The sequence below is a fragment of the Triturus cristatus genome, chromosome 9 (assembly GCF_964204655.1).
Source record: "Triturus cristatus chromosome 9, aTriCri1.1, whole genome shotgun sequence".
NCBI lineage: Eukaryota > Metazoa > Chordata > Amphibia > Caudata > Salamandridae > Triturus > Triturus cristatus.
The window spans coordinates 91844769-91867228 of NC_140592.1; the positions used below are offsets into that span (position 1 = coordinate 91844769).

At 46.1% G+C, this 22460-nt stretch overlaps 1 protein-coding gene across 1 annotated transcript in view; it reads left to right on the plus strand.

Annotated features, from left to right (window-relative positions):
- Positions 1 to 22460, plus strand: part of LOC146797465 (protein SSUH2 homolog) — a 219989-nt gene that overhangs the window by 181496 nt on the left and 16033 nt on the right. The window contains exon 12 of the mRNA XM_085624491.1: positions 18654 to 18761. Within this exon, the coding sequence (XP_085480617.1) occupies positions 18654 to 18761 (108 nt within the window). The remainder of the gene's footprint in view (positions 1 to 18653; positions 18762 to 22460) is intronic.

A 22460-nucleotide genomic window follows, 5' to 3' on the forward strand; every position in this document is an offset into this window, starting at 1 on the left:
AAGTGCATCATCCTTCTCGGGTTCTGGCTTTTTATGTTTAGTTATGCGCCATTGCACCCTACCATCATTTTTAGGTCTCGCCTGACCGAGCGCATGCGCTGGTCTGGCGAGACTTATTGAGAGGGCTCCAAAAAGTGCTACCAGGCCAGCCTAGAGCTACAGTGCATGGACGCGCGCTGCGCTTTACCACGATTACTTTCGGTTTCGCGGCCGCTTTGATGTTTGATCGTGATCGCTTTGCATAGCCGATAGGTCTCGCTTTTGGGACCTTATAAGTATTTAGTTATGCAACTGTTGCATGGCTAAACACATAAGGTCCCAAAGGTTACATGTAAGTAACTGTTTTCACCTTCAACCACCCACAACCACAAAATTAAAGGGGTTATAACAGTAGTTTTGCCGCGTGACACTTTTCTGGATTCACTAAGTTGTGTATTCTGCCATCTAGTGGTTGGGTACAGAATTGTAGTATTTTTACTTTTGTTTTATTTGCTGTTTGTGGGCATCTCTGACGTAGTACCATTTGGTGCCCTTCTGTGACGTCTATGGACTTCCTCCGGAAGCCCCACCTTTTGGTAGCCATTTTCAGATTTTTTTTTTCCGCCATTGGTTCTGGCTCGATACGGAGAAACTCCCAAGTTGTAGAGAAGAACCATGGAAAAACAGAACACCGGGGTCGTACATCTTCACCGGTAACTCTACAACAACCGCAGCTCGATGAAAGGAGGAAAATCTGAAACTTTGTCGACCGGAGAATGCGCATACAGTGGGGTCCCTGGGCGCGGTAATGGACAAGATGCCATTCATGTTTTGCAAGAACTGCCACCACAAATACGCACAAAAGGATCAGCACCCAGTCTGTAACCTGTGCCTGCCGCTGAATCATCGAAGCAATGACTGGAACGCCTGCTCCGTCTTCACTCAAAAGACGTTGAGGGTAAGGGAAAGTCAATGATGCGCAAACTACAATATGAAATACCAAGGACCACCGCCATCACTACGAGACCTGGGCCTCTCCAGTGAGGAGGAAGACCACGTCGCGGAAGGACCAGAAGGTAAGGGAAAGGAAATCGACAAGTCTTCGAAGGAAAACCAGAAGTCTCAAATCAGACTCTAGACCACAATAAAAGATCCTCGGCGTCGAAGCATTCAGCGACTGCAGCTGCATCCAAGCAAAAACAGACCGTAGGATCCTTCGATAAGGACTCCGGAGCGGCAAAGGTCCTCGGCAAAACAAAGACGTCGAAGGACAGTCTGGAAAAGGACGCCTCTGCGTCAAAAAAAGAGATACCAAAGCAAACCTCAACTACTGCTTTGCCGTTATCGGTCGAGAAACAAAAAGTGGACAATCTGCACACCGAAACACACGAGGCCCAGATTGAGAAGAAGAAGAGGAGGAGACTCGAAGCAGAAATGGCAAATATCCTCCAGCGCAAAAGAGACTTCGACGAAAGCTTGAAGCAATTCAAGATACTGCCAAGATCAATGGAAACCGAGACCCAAATGGTTGGCAAAGATTCCATACCACCGAGAATCCCCGAAATAATCGAGGGGAAGATGCCGAACAGGACAAGCAAGCCTATGCAGAATCGTCGAACTCAGAGACTCAAGAATTTTAATGGCAAGACCTTGATGCAGAGTCGCCCGAAGAGTCTCTAGATTCATATCCTTCGTGGCCATCACCCCCTGATGACATTGACCTGTATAATCCGGTAATAAAAAAGGCTGCGGAAACTTATGGGGTTCAGCTAGAGGAAGATCAACTTCAGTCCTGTTTTTTATTGGAAACACTGATGCCTACACAATCTAGGAAACAATTCCTACCAATGCTGCCTAGTGTCTTCGACCAGGGGAAAGAGGCATTCGAGGAGCCTGCTGTTTGCAAGGCCATAACACCAAGATCAGAAAAAAATATAAACACTCCTCTAAAGACCCTTTATACATCGGGATCAGTGCCAGGTGACTCTATCATTACCTCAACAGCAAGGAAAAGGGCTAATGTGCCTGTTAGATTTGGAGGTCTCTAGTTGGCATAGGTAGGTACCTGCGACTAATAGGGACCCTTGCGTCTAGTCAGGATAAGGGGCTACACTCCTAAAATAACCCCTGCTCAACTTTGGTACCGTGGCATGAGCAGGCAGGCTTATCTCAGAGGCAAGTGTGTAAAGCATTTGTGAACACATACTAGTAATACAGTGACTACACTACAGATGAACACCACACAGGTTGTATTATAAAAAGTATTTTTATATAGACTTCACACAAGACCAAACGACAAAAATCCACAATACTGTACTCAAAAATAGTCTCTCAAATGTTATAAAATAGCTTAGTTCTCTCAAGTTGTAAATGCAACACTTTACTCTCAATGTACCTTAGATGCGTAACGCAAACAAAACAAAAGGGTCGCAGAGAAGGTGATGCGTCGGTTCCTTACTGTGTGGGGAGTTGATGCGTCGGTTTCTTACTGCTCTCCGGTGTGATGAGACACGCTGGCACCTCGATGCGATACTCTTCTCCAGTGCGATGCGACAAAATGGCGTCCTGGTTGCGATGCGACACCGTTGGTGTAATGCGTGCACGGCTGACGGCAGTGCAGTGACTCAATGATCTTTGGAGCCGCGACAGGTCCTGCAACACGCTTCTCCGGTGATGCGATGATGACCTCTGTGGCAGCGTCCTGCTTCTCCGGCGAAGCGCCGCGCTTCAGCGATGCGATGACCGCGGCGGCTCGCTTCCTCGGCGATGCGATGACAGCGGCTGCGGCGGTGACACACTTCTCGTTGTTGCGTCGCGCTCCCAGCGACACGCGGTGTCTCTCAGAAGGCCCAGCACAACAGCAGGCACTTCAATTCCCAGCAAGTGATTTCAGGGGTGAGCTGGTTGGTGAAGTCTTGTATCCCTGACACTTCAGGCAGGGGGCAAGCTCTAGTTCAGGCCCTTGGAGATTCTTCTTCAAGTTGATAGAAAGCACACTCAGTCCTTTTCTCCTCTCTTTGGTAATGAAGCTACCACACACACAGCACAGGGGTAGTCTCCTTCAGCTTCCTGGTTCTCTTCCTCAGCAAAGGTTCGTCTTGATTCCCAGAAGTGATCTAAAGTTCTTGGGTCTGGGTCCCAATATTTATACTACTTTTCTCTTTGTTCTCTAGTTGCCTGTTGCCTAGTCCAAACCAGTTCTGGTCAGTCCTGGAGCACTTTTTGACATGACTCCTTCTTTCCTTTCACCGTGCCGGGCAGGAACATCTGACACACCACAGGAGGTGGAGCCAGCAGTGTGGAGGGAAGGCCCAGCCCTATTCAGGTCCCAGGTGCAACCACTCCCACCCATCTAGATGCAGATCTCTCTATTCAGTCTTGTGCTGACTCACCCTGTTTCCTGGAATCCCCCAGCCCCTGTCACTCAAACTCCAGACAAGGAATACACAGCCTAGCAGAGGCAGGTTTGGATGGCTAGACAAGAAAATACCTACTTTCTAAAAGTGGTATTTTCAAATACAGAATGTTAAAACCAACTTCACTAAAAGATGTATTTTATCATTCTGACTTCAGGCATACTAAACTCGAATCTCTACTATGTCCCCTGAGTCAGTTAGGATTATAAAATGTAATCATCAAACTGCCCGTTCTGGCCTATGGAGAACAGGTAGCCTTGCAATAGTGAAAAACGAAAATGGCTGTAATTCACTATCAGGACATGCCACACACATCAGGGCATGTCTTAACTTTTACCTACAATGCACCCTGCCCTTGTGCCTACCATAGGGGTGACTAATGTGTATAAAAGGGAAGGTTTAGGGACTGGCAAGTGGGTGCACTTGCCCAGTCCGCATGGCAGTACCAGAGTGCACACAGGCTCTGCAATGGCAGACCTGAGACACACTTTGCAAGTTGCTTCGGTGGGTGGCACAATCAGTGCTGCAAGCCCACCTGCAGCATTGGTTACAAGCCCTGGGCACATGCAGTGCACTGTTCTAGGGTCTGACAAGTAAACCAACCAATCAAGCCAATCATGGAGTCACTAATCCATACATCAATTTAACATAGGGAGGACTTGCACTGTGGCACTGAACAGCAGTGGCACAGTGCCCAAAGCATCTATAACCAGACAAAACACATGAGGCAACAGCAAAAAAATGGAAGGGAGACCCACGCCAATGGTGCCAGGTCTAACAGCCTACTACAGTGGGACCACATCAGACAAAGAAAGTAAGAGGATAGACCTCGTAGGAAGGAAAATGGAGAGAGCTGCAGCGAATCTGTGGCGCGTTGCAAACTCAAATGCTTTGCTCCACAGGCATGCGTACAAACACTGGGAGGAGGAAGGGGTACTGTTACAAAACCTACCAGAACAATTCCAGAAAAGGGCAAGCCACCTGGTGGAAGAAGGAAAAATCATTGCAAACACATGTTTGAAGCCAGCCCTGGACGCAGCCGAAACATCAAGCAGACAAATGATTGGCATGGCTCAGAATATCACGCTTCAAGCCAGAAGTGCAGAGCAACATGATAAATTCTCTATTCAATGGTGAACAATTGTTTGGAACGATGGTTGATAACAAACTAAACCAACTAAAAAAGGAGAACGAAACAGCTAGGTCCATGGGAGCCCTGCAGTTCAGAGGTATGCATAGAGGCACACCGTTAAGATGGCCGGCGGGGAGAGGTACACAACAATCTACTACCTCACACCAGGGTTACCAGCAAACATACCATGCTGGGAACCAAAGCACGCAACAGGGACAGCAACAAGGCTGGCAATTTCAAGGAAGAGGATCCTTTCGAGGGCCCCCACGTGGCAGAGGGCCGCTACAAAGGGGTGGACAGCAAACATCTAACAAGTGACTGCATCCTCAAAAAGGTACTCTCACAAAAAAACAGTGACCGTACAAACAAACAGACAAACTTACAATTCCTCCAAGATACCACTCCGGTAGGAGGCAGACTAACACTTTTTCAACAAAAATCGAAAGGAATAACCACAGACAAGTGGATTCTAAACATAATTCAGTAAGGGTACTGTATAGAGCTAACAAAACAGCCTCCGCACAAACGGCCAAGGCAAAGGACACATTCAAAAGAAGAACCATCTTACCTGGTCAAAGAGGTGAAAGAACTTCAGATAAAACATGCAATAGAACATGTACCACACAAAGAAAGGAACAGCAGAGTGTATTCAACATACTTCATAATTCAAAAGGTGGACGGATCATTAAGGCCAATATTAGATCTAATGTTTTTTTAAAACAAGTTTGTCAAAACACAGAAATTCAAAATAACCACACTGCAGGAAGTGTTACTTAAGTTACAAAGGGGGGATTACCTGGCAACAATAGACTTACAAGATGCGTATTTACACATCCCAATAAACCGAAAAAACAAGCGTTTCCTAAGATCAGTTCAAGGTACTAGCTTTCGGTCTCAAATCAGCACCAAGGGTGTTCACAAACTGCCTGACAGCAGTCGCAACACATCTGAGAAGACCTGGAATTCACGTCTACCCCTACCTAGACGACTGGCTAGTAAGAGCAAAATCATACAGCCTATGCAAACAGCATGTTCGAGGCATGTGGGCTGCTGAATTCATATCTGTGCACAGATCGCCGCCTTGTGTTGGGTCCGGATGATTGCACATTGTTGTCCTGGAAGAGTCTTCGAAGTATCACTAGATAGGTGGCTCCTCCCCTGGACTACAGTGCGCATGGGCATCCCCTCCATGCTTAGATTGTTTTTTTCCGCCATTGGGTTCGTATGTCCTAATCTTAGCTCTTAGAGTATTTAGGCCTTTATTCGTCGGTATTGTTTTCGTTCGGCGCCGAGTAGTTTCATCGAAGTTAGCCATTTGCCCTTCAACGTCCGAGGCCCGATCAAGATAGACGATGGAACCCAAAACATCGAATAGCCCCTTCAAGCGTTGCCCTCTTTGCAACGCTAAGTATGCTCGCTTCGACGTGCACCCGGTGTGCAACAAGTGCCTCTCTCCAAACCACGACGAAGCCACCTGCATGGCGTGCTCCAGGTTTCGATCGAAGAAGACCCTTCGCATTCGTCGAGCAGCTCGGCTCGAGGCGCAGAAAGCGGCGCCGCACCCGGACAACATCTTCGGGACCGAAGATGAGGAGGTCGTGGACCTTGAAGTTCAGGGAGAGATGTCGGATCCGGCGTCGGAGTTTGAATCCGACTATGATGCCGAAGACTAACATATAATAGATGATGAGGAGGATGACGTCGTCGTACAGGTAGGAGACGACGAAGAGGCCCTTGGGGCCGAGGAGGATGGCTCAGAAAATGAGCTAGGCCCTCAGGTCGCCACAGGGCCGAAGGAGGCACTCGATAAGGCTCAGGTCGCGGGATCGCCACAAGGCCTTACCCAAGATCATTCCTCTCGTTCTTCCGCCCCGCATAAACGCCCGGCGTCGAACTATACTAAAGAGCCATCGGTATCCAAAGCGCCATCACTCGATCAACGAGAATCGAAACTGAAGGCAACGGCACCGAAACCGAAAGTAAAAGTCTCTCCACGGCGACAAGGCCTCGAAGCCCTCGGAGCCAAAGGCACAAAAGATGGCTGTCGACGCCAAGAGGTCAGGGGGACGTCGAGCCACGGGCGGCGCCGAAACTCAAAGCCAAGGTTGCCGACCCCAAAGTATCGGCGCCAAAGAGCGTCAACACCGATATGGAGGGTGGCCATCGAGAGCCAACCCATCCCACTATTCCTGTCCAGAACACGACATCTGGTACGGGGCTTGATGCCACAACGAAGAAGGCGTCGAAGGACCGTGTCCAATCCACGACGCCATCGCCCTTTGTCAAGCAGAAGGTGTCGGAGTCGTTATTACGCCTCCACGACAAGGCTTCCACAACTGGTGCGAAGATGGCCCCGCAGCCGAAAACGGTCAGCGCGGTTCACATTGCGTCGACGCATATAAAGTTCGGCCTCCCACCAGCGGTGCGACCGAAAATGTTCCGACGCAAAGAAGGGTCTCGACCCGCAAGAAGCTCTCGACCCGAAGAAAACTGTCGATGCACCAACAGAACTACAGATGGGACAGAGACCTGTTGCAGTGCCTCACGACTATGAGGTTCCAAGGCAGTTTATCGACGCCACCACTGGTAGACTTTCCATATACAAACGGAAAATCGTAACCGAGACACCAATGGAGCCATACAAGATTCCATTAAAGAAGAGAACCACGTCACCAGTTCTGGTGGAACATATTCAATTTGGCACCCCAGAAACTCAGTCATTCTCGCCCACACACTCTGATATGGATGCTGGAGATGATGGTGATGCTGAGGGCACTTATCCTGTGGATACTGACCTTGAGGACCAAAACCAACCTTGGGTGGACAATACGGATGCAGGGGACACACATACTGCTCCGGACACACAGGCATATGTGGCAAAACCATCTCCTACAGAGGACACTGCTGCTTTCAATGCCTTAATTGAAAGAGCCGCCAACAATCATGACGTACAGCTCCACACTGATCCTCTTGAGGATGACTTTCTAATGGATACCTTCTCTACTTCAGAAAGATCTGTGAAAACTCTGCGCATGCTGAAGGGGGTCCTAAAACAGGCTAATGACATTTTTAAGGAGACCACTAGGGCAAGAGTCCTTAACCCTAGAATTGAAAAAGAATATAGGCCAGCTCCAGTGGACCCTGCCTACATTAAAGGACAGCTGCCTTTAGACTAATTGGTGGTTTCCAATGCTCGGAAGAGAGCCAACTCACAGACAACGGGTGATGCTCCTCCCCCCGACAAGGAGTCTACGTCCACTCCACCCAGCATACCACCAAGACACCGTCATATGTCCGCAGAGCACTTGCACTTATTCCAACAGGAGGTTCTCAGTATGCTCCAAAAAGGAGCCCTAGAACTCGTGCCTGCAAAGGAACAAGGATCAGGGGTGTACTCACTGTATTTTCTGATCCCCAAAAAGGATGGATCTCTCAGACCCATACTAGATCTAAGACCTCTAAACCGTTACATTCTGTCAGAGCATTTTCACATGCTCACTCTGCAACAAGTGCTACCGTTGCTCAGTCAGGGAGACTTTCTCGCAACATTGGACCTCAAAGATGCGTATTTCCATATACCCATACACCCCTCACACAAAGTATCTCAGGTTCACTGTTCTCAATCAGCATTACCAGTTCAAAGTCCTCCCTTTCGGGGTAACGACGGCACCCAGAGTGTTCACCAAGTGCCTGGCTACAGTGGCGGCACACTTAAGGAGACAGCACATACATGTCTATCCTTATCTGGACGACTGGCTTATCCAGGGAAAGTCGGCCCAGCACTTTACCAGCCACATGTCCCACACCATTTACCTTCTTCACAGCCTGGGCTTCTCACTGAATTATCCAAAGTCCCACCTTCAACCCAACCACGTACAGCAGTACCTAGGCACAACCATAGACACTCTGGCAGCCACGGCACAGCCAAATTCAGTGAGGATCAACAGCATTCAGTTGCTCATAAAGAAATTCAGACCTAAACACTCACTCCCAGCAAGAGTGTTTATGCAGTTGATAGGCATGATGGCCTCCTGCATCTTCATAGTCCCACATGCAAGATTACATATGCGCCCGCTTCAGGAGTGCTTGGCACGTCAGTGGAATCGGGCCCACGGACAGTTAAAAGACCTAGTGTTGGTGAGCGGTCGGGCATACAACTCTCTGCATTGGTGGAATCTACAAAACCTTTGCAAGGGCCGACCGTTCCAGGAGCCTGTTCCACAAATCATACTGACAGCGGACACGTCTCTCCAGGGATGGGGAGCTCACGTACTCAATTACACAGTGCAGGGACTATGGTCGACACAGCAAAGGAGGATGCACATCAACCTTTTGGAACTAATGGCGATCTTCCTTGCAATGAAAGCATTCAAGATACACTTGTGCAACAAGGTCGTGTGGATCCGAACGGACAACATGACCGCCATGTACTACATACAGAAGCAGGGAGGAACACACTCGCCACAGTTGTCTCCTCTGGCTCAGAGCATGTGGAAGTGGGCCATTCAGAGGAACATCTTACTCATGGCGGAACACCTCCCTGGCAAAGACAACCAGATGGCAGATCTGCTCAGCAGGCACAGCCACCAAATGCACGAGTGGGAGATACATCCATCAGTACTCCAACCGTACTTCCGACAGTGGGGTCATCCAGAGATAGACCTATTCGCCACAAGGGAAAACGCAAAATGCCAAAACTTTGCCGCCAGGTTCCCACATCCACAGTCGCAAGGCAATGCAATATGGATGAACTGGTCCGGCAAATTTGCGTACGCTTTTTCCCCAGCACCATTAATATCGCTGGTGGCACGCAAGCTCAAGCAACACTCGATGACGCTCATCCTGGTTGCTCCAACGTGGGCACGCCAGCCATGGTACACCACTTTTCTGGAACTCTCCGTGGTACTGCATCAAAGGCTACGGCTCACACCCACTTTTTTAACGCAGAGCCGTGGCGAGATTCAGCACCCAGATCCGCAACAGCTGAACCTGGCGATCTGGCTCCTGAGATCCTAGAATTTGGCTACCTAAACCTTCCTCCAGACTGTATGAATATCATCAAGGAGGCAAGGAGACCCACTACCAGAGCATGCTATGCGGCCAAGTGGAAGAGATTTTTCATGTATTGTAAAAATAATGACATAAATCCACTGGATGCGTCAACCCAGAACATTATCTGTTATTTATTACACTTATACAGATGCAATCTAGCATACAATTCCATCCGTATACATTTAACCGCATTGGCAGCTTACCTTCAGAACAGGCAGCACCTCTCACTCTTCAAAGTGCCTGCCATCAAAGCTTTCCTGGAGGGCCTCAAACGTGTCATTCCCCCTAGACACCCCCCGTCACCAGTCTGGAACCTAAATGTGGTCCTCACCAGACTGATGGGACCACCATTTGAACCTCTACACTCCTGCGAGATTCAATTTCTAACCTGGAAAGTAGCTTTCCTCGTTGCCATTACTTCCCTAAGACGAGTTAGTGAACTTCAGGCACTCACCATTCAGGAGCCATTTATACAGGTTCATGCAAACAGGGTCGTGCTACGCACCAACCCCACTTTCATGCCCAAGGTCATTTCGCAGTTCCATATGAACCAATCTATAGAACTACCAGTGTTTTGTCCTAATCCTGAGAATGTAGCGGAGAGAATGCTCCACACCCTTGATCAAAAGAGCTCTCATGTACTATATTGATAGAACTCAAACATTCAGGAAGACAAAACAACTGTTTGTTGCCTTTTCCCCGCAGCACAAGGGCAACCCCATTTCCAAAGCAGGGATAGCTAGGTGGATCGCTAAATGTATGCAGATTTGCTATGAAAAAGGTAAGCGCACACTAACGATTCCTCCGAGAGCCCACTCCACTCGCAAGTTGGGGGCCTCCATGGCTTTCCTGGGAAATATTCCCTTAGAGGAGATATGTAGAGCAGCCACATGGTCCACTATACATACCTTTACCAAACACTACTGTGTAGATGTACACTCCAGACAGCAGGCTGCTGTAGGCCAGGCTGTTCTCAAAACTCTTTTTCAGACTGCTGCAGCTGGCACGGGCAGCCGCTGCTAAACGGAGGGACTGCTGTATAATCTATGCACAGATATGAATTCAGCAGCCCACATGCCTCGAATTGATTATGCTACTTACCAGTATGCATCTGTTCTTGGCATGTAGGGCTGCTGACATTCATATCGCCCACCCTCCTCCCCGGCGCCTGTAGCAGCTGTAGCATTCAGTGATTTTTTGTTAGCATGGTCATCATTCACTGTATTACACTCCATCTATGCCACAATGGCGAAAAACAATCTAAGGATTGAGGGGATGCCCATGCGCACTGTAGTCCAGGGGAGGAGCCACCTATCTCGTGATACTTCGAAGACTCTTCCAGGACAACAATGTGCAATCATCCGGACCCAACACTAGGCGGCGATCTATGCACAGATATGAATGTCAGCAGCCCTACATGCCAAGAACAGATGCATACTGGTAAGTAGCATAATCAATTCAATAAGTGATGGAGACTCTAGTTCAACTGGGATTCAACATACAAAAGGAGAAATCATCAATAGAACCAAGACAGAAGAAATTGTTCATGGGCGCAGAAAAAAAAACTGTGTTCGGGAAAGCATTCCCCAATGACAAGAGGATAGCAGCTCTAGTAAAGGAGACTCATCTATACCAGAATGGACATTGTCTGACAGTGAGGACTGTGGGGAAACTACTAGGAATGATGGCCTCATGCATTCACTTCCCCGTAGAGCGGGGTGTGCGGCAGGGTTGTGTCTTGGCACCTACTCTGTTCTCACTCTTCGTCAACGGGGTGGCCGAGTTCCTCTCTCGTGTCCCCACTGATGCCCCAGCTCTGGCAGGAGCTCGCATTCCGGTCCTCATGTTCGCGGATGACTCTGCTGATTTCGAAAACTCAGAGTGGCCTCCAGCTTACCTTGCGGCGTTTTGTAGAGTTTTGCCTATTGCGTGGACTAGAAATCAATGTCGCAAAGACCAAGTTCATGGTGCTTACGGGCCCTAGACCCAACAAAATGTATAGGCCATTTAAAGGCGTAATTTTAGTGAATGGATCCCCACTAGAGCAGGTAGATGCATTTACATATCTGGGAGTAACTCTGCAGAAAAATATGTATTGGAATAACCATATAGATCTTTCGTTATTGAAACTCCAACAACAGACTGGTATGTTATTGAAACGTTTTAAAACCTCGCAGTCTCAACCAATGGAGCCATTTTTAGAGATCTATAAGATGAAGATCCGTAGTTCGGCTCTGTATGGGTCTGAGTTGTGGGGATATGGTAGAAATCCACAGCGTCTAAATACCATGGAAAAGGAGTTTATTCGGAAAGCTGTTGGCGTTCCTCAGAGCACTCCCTTGATACCCCTTTTTGTGATCTTGGCTTAAAACCCTTGCAAGACGTAGCATATCTGCGTCCCTTGCTATACTGGTGTAGGGTATGGACAACTGATGAGCTTGGTCACTATGCAATGGGCCTAAAGGAAATTAAAGAAAAAGATACTTCCCATAAGATTGAATGGCTGAGATCAGTAAAATTACTATTATATCGCTTGGGGCTGAGAGATCTATGGGATGACCCTTCCAATGCAGTTTTCCCCTTTAAAGACTCCCTGAAAATGAGATATTGGGAGATGATTGCCCTAGAATTATTTGCTAAGGGGTGTTCATCTACTCTAACCGGTAGATTTCTGGAATTCAAGGTTGATGTCAGACTGGAACCATATTGGGGCTTAATTGAAGTACCGTCTGATCGTAATTTTTTTTTCCAGTTTAGGATAGGAAGACTCCCGGTGCGCTCATTTACATCCCATTGGGCAGTGGGGTCTGAAAACAGGTGTCCAAAGTGTTTGGACAAGATTGAATCTATAAGTCACTTTGTCCTTTTCTGCCCGTTGTACACTATTCCACGTAAGAAATGGGTACTACCTGTTTGCCGATTGATGGGTATCCGAAGATATGAGGTAGCTATGAGAATCTTGTCTACCGACCCAAACCCGACCATTACTATTGCAATGTCAAAATATATTAAGTGGGCTTGGGCAATTCGGTCTAAACTGATTAAATGCCAAAATGATTCTTTACTAGGCAACGGACTGGATTGATATATCATGTGGGCTGGTTTATCAATGTATCCTTGCGTACTGATAATTTTATTATATGCTATTTTATAACATTCATTTTTAAATGTAAATCTGTATTGGAATCATGTGTACATTGTTTTTATGTCACTTTTACAACTTAAGTGTTGAATAAAGTATTTGAAATGGAAATGGCATTCACTTATTTCCCAATATCTGTCTGCACATGAGACCTTTTCAAGAATGGCTCCAATCACAATGGTCACAAGCTACAGGGAGTTGGGAGGATCTAGTGGTTGTCACAAACGAGGTTCATCAGGAGATGGCATGGTGGAACAGAGCACATATAGCACAGGGGAGATCTTTCACACCTCCAACAGTGACCATAGCAACAGATGCGTCCCTAATTGGATGGGGGGGCACGCCTGGGCAATCTAAAAAAAAAAGGGGATTATGGCCACCATAAGATGCGGTGAAGCACATCAATATCTTGGAACGGAAAACCGTGTTCTTAGCCTTAAAAGCCTTTCAGAAAGAGCTATACAGGAAAAAGGTGTTGATAAAAATAGACAACACTGCAACTATGTTTTACATAAGCAAACAAGGAGCGACTCACTCTGTAGCACTCTCGAATCTAGCGCAGCAGATGTGGAGATGGACAATTTCAAAAGGAATAGGTATTTTGGCAATACACCTACCAGGGAAGGACCATCTAGAAGAAGACGGGCTGAGCAGACAAACAGCAGCATCCCACAAGTGGGATCTGAATCAAACAGAAGTGCAGAAAATTTTCTCAACAAATTGGGAACCCTGCCGATAGACCTATTTGCAACACCCCAGAATGCAAAATGCCTAAACTTCGCATCCAGGCGACCCTGCAAACTGTCCCTAGGGAATGCGCTATGGATAGACTGGTCAGGGATATTTGCATACGCTTTTCCCCCTATACCATTACTGAACAAGGTGATCAACAAATGCAGAATCCGCAAGATGACCATGATTCTCATAGCACCACAATGACAGACAGACCTAGTTCTCCGAACTAATGGAAATTTCACAGGGGCAATGCTCAGAATCCCAAAGAGAAAAGATTTGCGAATAGTGCAAAACGGTGAAAGTACTTCACCCAGAACCAGAGAGCTTAGGCCTAGCAGCATGGCTCCTGAAGACTTAAAATTCGAACATCTCAAACTACCTGAAAGCACAATGGCTGTTCTAAGAGAAGCTAGAAAACCGACAACAAGAAAATGTTACACAGCTAAATGGAAAAGATGCACACAATGGTGTCTTAAAGGTCTGTCAGCAAAAATTGCTAGAGAAAGAACAGTGCTGAAATACCTCACACATTTACTGCAAAGTAATTTGTGCTTTACATCACTAAAGGTACACATAACTGCAATTGTCGTGTACACAAGAGGGGAAGCAGGGAAGAGCTTCTTCACCTCACGTGTGGTCAAATGATTCCTGGAAGGGGCAAAAAGAATTGCACCACCAAAAAGAATACCAGCACCAACATGGGATCTAAACATTGTTCTGGCACAATTAATGAAGGCACCTTTCGAACCACTGCACAAAGCAATGCTGCAAATGCTTACAATAAAAACAGCATTTCTAGTGGCAATAACATCACTACGGAGAGTTAGCGAACTACAGGCACTAACACTACAGGAACCCTACTTTCAAATACATGGTAACAGATTTGTCATGAGGACAGATCCACAATTCATGCCAAAGGTGGTATTTAAATCCCACATAAATAAAAGTATACAGATACCAAGTTTCTTGCAAAATCCAAAGGACAAAGCAGAAAGAGCTTTACACACACGACGCAAGAAGAGCAGTCCTGTATTACATGGAAAAGACTAAAGAATACAGGAAAACAAAACAATTATTTGTATCCTTTGCAAAACGTTTTCTGGGGAGACCTGTAACTAAAATTCCAATTGCAAGATGGATGACATAAGTTATACAACTGTGTCGCATGCATGCAGGACAAACTTTACAAGAAGCGCAAGGGCGCATTCAACAAAGAAAGGAGCAACAATTGCATTTCTTGCTAACACTCCAATTCAGGACATTTGCATGGCTGCAATATGGTCTTGTGTACACACATTCACAAAGCATTGTGTGGACGTTCAAATGAACAAGAAAGCACAAGTAGGACAAAGGGTCTTACAGCATTTATTTACAAACCAAAGTTCATCTTCCACCCAGCCACCACACGACTAGCAAACCGCTACAAAGTCTATGCACAGCATTGTGAATCCAGAAAAGATTCACGCTGCTGAACAAATAGTTTCTTACCAGTTGGTGTAGTTTTGCAGCTTGAAGACTTTTCTGGATTCACTAGCGAACCCACCCTCCTCCGCCAAAGGAAGATAACCATAAGGAGGACGAATACAAACAAAAGACAACAAAAAATAAATCTGAAAATGGCTACCAAAGGTGGGGGCTTCTGGAGGAAGTCCGTCGATGTCGCAGAAGGGCACCAAATGGTACTACGTCGTCGAAGCCCACCAACAGCAAAAAAGAGAAAAAATACTACAATTCCGGACCCAGCCACTAGATGGCGGAATAGTGCACAGCATAGTGAATCTAGAAACTTTTTCAGGCTGCAACACTACACCGGAAAAGACAGGTAAGAGCAGTTCCTCTAAATGGCCAATTTGGAAAAGATCGTGATGATTTTACTGTTGAATCTGATCTGGGAAGGGAAAATTAAATTTCAGATCTTGTTGCCCTCACACTCCTGTTAGGGTGTCATGCTTCATCATTGGGCGCTCCTCGTCGGACCGGCGCTGCAATGTCCAACGGGCCTGGTGGCATCTTTAGCGGAGATCTTTTGATCTGAGAACGCCGTTTTGTGTGAAGACCATGTGTATGACTGTGGAGGGTAATAGCTCCTAAGAATGTGGGGATTCGGAAAAACTAAAATAGACCCTGGCCCCTCAGTAATTTTAATTAGGTTAAGTAGGGCTGGGACTAGGTAAAACCAGGGAGGCTACTCAGGTGATTCTAGGTATCAGGGTAGCCTATAGTTGACAGGGGTCAACATGTTTCGTGTCATGGATGCTCAAACTCGAGCGACACTTCTTCAGGACCGTGGGACCAATTATAAGTACATATACCACAATTTCTTATAACGGGGTACTTAAGGTCAACCACATGTAAAGCTGAACCTAAATATGGTACAGAATAGATGGCTCCGCCTAAACAGAGGGAGACAAAAAGTAGAGGACAAGCAGAAGCCACCCATTAGCAGCTTAGTCAAGAGATAAGGGTCCAAAGGAGATAATTGACACCTCACCATGACGTTTGGACCCTTATCTCTTGACTAAGCTGCTAATGGGTGGCTTCTGCTTGTCCTCTACTTTTTGTCTCCCTCTGTTTAGGCGGTTGACCTGAAGTACCCCGTTATAAGAAATTGTGGTATATGTACTTATAATTGGTCCCACGGTCCTGAAGAAGTGTCGCTCGAGTTTGAGCATCCATGACACGAAACATGTTGACCCCTGTCAACTATAGGCTACCCTGATACCTAGAATCACCTGAGTAGCCTCCCTGGTTTTACCTAGTCCCAGCCCTACTTAACCTAATTAAAATTACTGAGGGGCCAGGGTCTATTTTAGTTTTTCCGAATCCCCACATTCTTAGGAGCTATTACCCTCCACAGTCATACACATGGTCTTCACACAAAACGGCGTTCTCAGATCAAAAGATCTCCGCTAAAGATGCCACCAGGCCCGTTGGACATTGCAGCGCCGGTCCGACGAGGAGCGCCCAATGATGAAGTTGACACCCTAACAGGTGTGTGAGGGCAACAAGATCTGAAATTTAATTTTCCCTTCCCAGATCAGATTCAACAGTAAAATCATCACGATCTTTTCCAAATTGGCCATTTAGAGGAACTGCTCTTACCTGTCTTTTCCTACGTAGACCCCCGGGAGCATTAGAACAGGACCTCTTTAAACAACCAGCTCTCTTGTCCCCCCTCTCCTGATTACATGTTGATGCAACACTACACCGACAGGTAAACTATTCGTTTCTGAAATGGAGTCTCCTCCAGTCAGTAGAACTGGACGCTGCATAGGGTTGTGTAGATAGAATGTCTCTTGACCGCTCAGAGCCTTAAAATAGGCGAGTAGGGACTTTGCACTGGATGGATCGGAAGCAAGAGGCTCCTCCTTTCTGATCTACAAAGACAATGGTGGAGCTCCTCCGCCTGAATATCCTTTTTGCTTCTGAGAACCTGTACTGGGACGAGCTCATGGCCAGTTTCTCAGTCTGTCTGCACTCAGTCAAATCGTTCCAGTCATCTTGGTCTTATGATCTTCATCCTAGCAGGTTCCGTCTAGCTGCTTTGCTAGCAACTAAATCTTTCTTGTCCTAGAAGCCTAGTAAACCCGTATGGTTTTTCAGACTTAAGCCAGTCTGGCTTGAGGGAGAGTAGGACTCTAGCAGAGGTTCTGCTCCCGATTCTTTCTTCTGGTTCTGAATTGGTGCATATGTCTCCTGTGTCCAGATAGCCATGAATGAACCCAGCACTGACTGAGTGGGTGCAATGCTTTGTCCCTCTACTTGTTTTAAAGTTGTGGTCCCTCAAAGTCCTGGTGGAGGTTTATGTGACCGCCTCTGGCCTGGTTTTGATAGGCTCCTGCCCAGTATCTGCATTAAACCCAGTTCTGACTGGCTTAGATATGATGTGGATGAGCTTCTCTGAGTCTTGCTCTGATCCTGGTGTCATGGGAAGTAGCCACACCAAATGATGCGGGTTGCGGGTGAGCTTTACCCTTGCAAGCAAATCAAAGGCTTGGAGATGTCTTTCTTTCCATCCAGCATGCACACCAGGTTTGGAAAGAAGCGTCCAGCAGTGTGTGTGCAGGTTGGAATGTCCCACAGGGACAATGCGAGACAAGCCCGTCACCTAGACCAACATCTTGTGCAGCACAAATGGAATCCAGGGGGCATACATGTAAACCCAAATATCGCGTGCCACAGGCAACCTTCAACAATGTCCCAGACGTGATGAAGGCCAGGACCCTCCACTATGGATAACTGAAAGAACGTTTTATAGGCGGGAGCAGCTAGGCCAAGCAGTCCCTTTTTGCTTTCTCTCGAAAAACAGGCATTTTCCATCATTCACCACTTAGCCTAGGTTAATGGGTCACTGGGTTACTCAGAATGGGGTACAACTTATGTGTCCCATTGGCGTCCAGATCTAGTTCCAAAACGTGATGCACAAGGATTACCAATCCTATAATGCAAAACCGTCCAGAAATTGTGCAAAGGTAGGGTGGTGGCAACCCTTCCAAAAGCTAAGCAGAAGACTTTCTTTCCAGTAGGGGTGACTTGCCATATCCTTTTTAGCAATTGGTTGGGCTTATTTTATTCCTTATAATACATGGCAAACAAAATCACCTGAGGACCCAGTCAAATCATTGGTCTCTTGGTACTTCCCATCTTCTTGTTGCAGATAATGTACGAGTGTGGATGTGTAATGTGCGAATTAATGCATCAATTAGCAGCTTTTAATTTCTTGCATGCACAGCTCTTAACGTAAATTTGTATCAGTGCTACTTCTGAGTTGTTATAATGCGTAGGTAGCATGCAGATAAATTCCTTCTTTCAGTATTTGACCTCAGCAGCGCATTAAACATTTTACGATCAATCACGAAAAATAGATTTTTCGAGGATGGAAAGTGTAAATAAAAGGAGTGAAAAGCTAATCATCCTTTTCAGTGACCGTTCGTCTTAGGAAGCAGCTTTCCAGCACCTGCTAGCTCTGAGGCTTTTTAATTTCAGAATTCAACAGTAATAAACTTGGGGAGTAGCGATCACACAAGTCAAGGCACACAATGTTATGTAGTGGCATTTGATCAAATTTTTGTGACATGAGCTTCAATTTAAAATGTGTTGAATGTGTTACTGAACAGAAAGAGCATTTATTTTCATTACAGGTTTGTTTGTTGCTCACTCTCTTTACAAGACAACTTATCTTCTTTTTACAAACTAGGTTTATCCAGTCGTCTCGTTTCCGGTTGCTTCGATCAACCAGGCTTCCAAGGAGGCTATAGAGAAGCACCGCAGTGAGTTTGCATCAACTTCCCGCATTATAAGACAAGTAAGTCGAAATGAACTGTTGTAGTACTGGACCATGATATATATACACACACAGTAGAATGCTAAAGAGTGGGAGATGCAAGGGTTTTGGGTGTGTACTTACGATTCAGACATACTTTGAGAGATCCGTCTTCCATAAAATAAATTGGTGGTGAAAATTGGACAACTCACTGTCGACATTGATCAACCAACCAGCCAAACTAACAAACCAGGTATCTGCAGAGAACAGGGGGACAGCATCTGCATGTTGTAAATTGGTTATTTTTACTTTAACTTTCAGCCTTAAACACTTATCATCCTTGAGGCACTCCTTGTCGCATTGTGCAATCAGTCAGTTGTAGGAGGGGAAATTTCTGCATTTGAACAAAGTTTTCGCAGTTCTACTTAAGACGCATTCAGCCTACGTAATCAATCCTTTATAATTTCAACTCTATCTCCTTTCTCCCTTTGCCTGTTAGAATCTCTGATGGTGGCGAGTGACTCCTTTATGGAATCTCGTCATGTTATTGATTCCACACACGCAGGGGTTTGCCTCCTCCATGGTACTGAAACTGTTCTGGATGAAGGCGCAGCTAAAACCTTTGTCATTCTTCTCTCTGCTGCATAAAGCAGTTTCTTAACCCATTCTGTTGGATTGGCTTTCAAGAGTTAGAATGCGTTATAAGCTGCTAGACTGGCTGCAATCCTTCCTAATGCACTTGACTCCAAGAAATCATGCTTTTGTGTTGCCTCGTTCAAATCCTCTCAGATTTCATTTGTCGGATCCCCAGGGCTCTGCTTGAAGGCCCATTTTGTTCAATATCTAGGTAGCCTCTCCCAGATCACTAATTTGTTTCTTCAGTATCTTCGAGGCCAATGCAGATATTACCAGTTTACAATATGCATGGAGGGATCTCTGTCCATCGTTCAACTCCTTTTCAATCGGTCTAGTACCTATTGCCATCTGGATGAAACAAAGGTCATTGACCTAACTCAAAGAAGACAGAGTTCCTTATATGTGCAAACCCTTCAAGATCCTGATCACCTGATTGGAAGACAAGAGAGAAGTTCCACAATCCTCTACACTGCTTCAGCAGCCTGCTCTGGTTCATTGAAGACGATGCGATATCTTCTAGAGTAAATGCAAGTAAGATAATAACTTGCTTTTTTATCATAAACACCCTGGAAGATTCTTATTCTGCTTCCTGTGCAATACTTGGTCTCCAACTACCATTATGTCATGGCTGGACTACTGTAATTTCTTCTTACCGTGGCCACCAAAAACGCCACATACTGTAGCTCCAAGTCACTGAAAATGCTGCTGCTCTACTCCTTCTTTTGTACCGCTTTGTTCGCCATGAGTTGGCAGGGTATGCTCAGGCGTGAGTCCCTTGCTCACTTTGCCACTGGATTCAAGCGAGCCTGGCTGAAGACGGCTGAAATGCCAGAAACCGGTCCTAGGAAGCTTGTTTCCGGTCCAGGGAAGGCATGGCTTGGCAGTTTGGGCTGGACTGTTCCCATGAGGCACAGGGTCAGACTGATTTGCATATGGCCATGTCTGAACTGGGGTGGCAGAGTGGGCTAAAGAACGGTGATGGATCAAACCCAGATCTGTTGACTGGGTGTGAGTGTTTGATTGGTTCTGATGCTCCGTCCATCACCACCCCCTTTTGTACCGCTCTACTCCTTCTAAGCAGACTGTTGCACATCAAACCCTATATAGTCTTTTTGCATCCGCTTCCAATCATCTAATGGGACCTCTGTTTCAATCATCTGGCTATGTGACGGATGCCCTCTTTCTCTGAAACTTAGGTTTGTGAAAACACCACACTTCCCTTTCCCGATAGGATGCTAATGATTTTCTTCTGTTTCGCAAGACTTTACTAGACAGGCTATTTTCTGTTTCACTTCATTACATCACTTTGCACACCTGTGTGTGTCAGTCTTCAAAGCCACATTTCCTCAGCAGGGATAGCAGATACTCTTTATAGATGTCAATATTATTCCTCCGTGTTTGCGTCAAGAAAAAGATAATTTCTGATGTTTATTCTCCATAGATGGTTTACATAGTGTTTTCATCCCAATGCTGTTGTAGAGTGAATATTCAACTGCTCTTTTTTTTATGGGCTTAGAATAGGTAACATTGCTTTTCAGCACTAATTAAAATATTCATTGTTCTCCAGTAAGTGGTTCATAACCAAGAATTTCTTCTTTATGAAAAACTTGCCTTCAAGCACAGATCAAGAGGATCATCAAATATTGTCTACATCAGCTGAGAATCATTTAAAATAATATTCTTAGCATGTGCTGGCTGCCGATTCATCTGCCATGCATATTCCTGCCATCTTATGTTGGGCCCGGACTCTGCAAGTTTTTCCTTGAGGAAATTCTATGATCGGCATCGTGCGTCATCTCTTTTCCCCTTCGAGGCATTGCGCATATTGAACGCTTTGTTTATTACAAAGTTTTTTTTCCACCATTGGGCTCGGATGGATTGCATCGCAGCTCTGCAGAATTTACACCACACAACCTACCCAAAAAACGACAAATCAGATGATTGATTGGATCCATTCTTAATGTTTCCAAGGAGGTGTACTAATGCCACAAATAGAGAAAAAAATATAGATTGTTGCCATCTGACCTAATCTACATTTGAAGGCATCCCCCCTGCAGACTCCCTTGTGGTCACCACTGCTAGAAAAAGGCCGGCTGCACAAGGCACTGCCTCCAGATAGGGAGAGTAAAAGGATTAATGCAGTTGGTAAAAGGGTTGCCACCGGCCATGCTAATCATTGGAGAATTGCTAACTTTGTGGGCCTGAATCACGTTACAACAAAGTAAATTGGAATGAAATGCAGGAGCTCATGCAACCTCTTCCAGAAGAGTATAAAAGGCGGGGGGAAGATCTAGTCAACGAGGGTAAACTCATTTCAAGCACTACCATCAAATATGCCTTGGAGAGAGCAGACACCACTACTAGGGGCATAATCATATCTATCGTGCTCAGAAGACATACGTGCCTGTGCATTTCTGAGTTCAAACCCAAAGTAGGGCAACATATTTTAAATATCCACTTCGATGGGGAACACCTCTGTGGACCAGCTGTAGACGCTCAGCTTGGAGAAAAAACAAAGGACACCGACAAATAAATGGGTGCCTTACAAATCACAAAACAAATACAGCCCTTTCTGAGGTACCTAGGTAGGGGAGCTGCAAAAGACTCTACCATAGAAAATAATACCTATCGGCATCAACCGCAGCAATACCATCCGCAAGGGCGTGGGTATTATCGTGAAGGCTACAAAATTAATAGAGGGAGAGTCCTCCCCAGCAAGGGCACCTCCACCCCCAGCAAAATGACTTGCTCACACTACCCCCCACACCAGTCTGGGTAAGGCTACAACAGTTCCATCAGTTGTGACAAAATATTACATCGGACCAAAGGGTCTTAGATATTGTCAGACAAGGTTATTGCCTAGAACTACTTCAACAACCACCAAATAATCCACCAAAAAAGCAGGTCTTAAATCCACAGCATCTACCTCCTGCTCAAAGAAGTAGTAAAGGTATTACTACAAAAAGGGGCCATCGAAATAGTCCCAGACAAGTATCAAACCAAAGGAGCGTACTCCGTTTATTTTCGAATACCAAAGAAACATTGAATCCTAAGACCCATTCTGGATCTGCGGCCACTCGATCGCTAGAAGCTATCAGAACATTT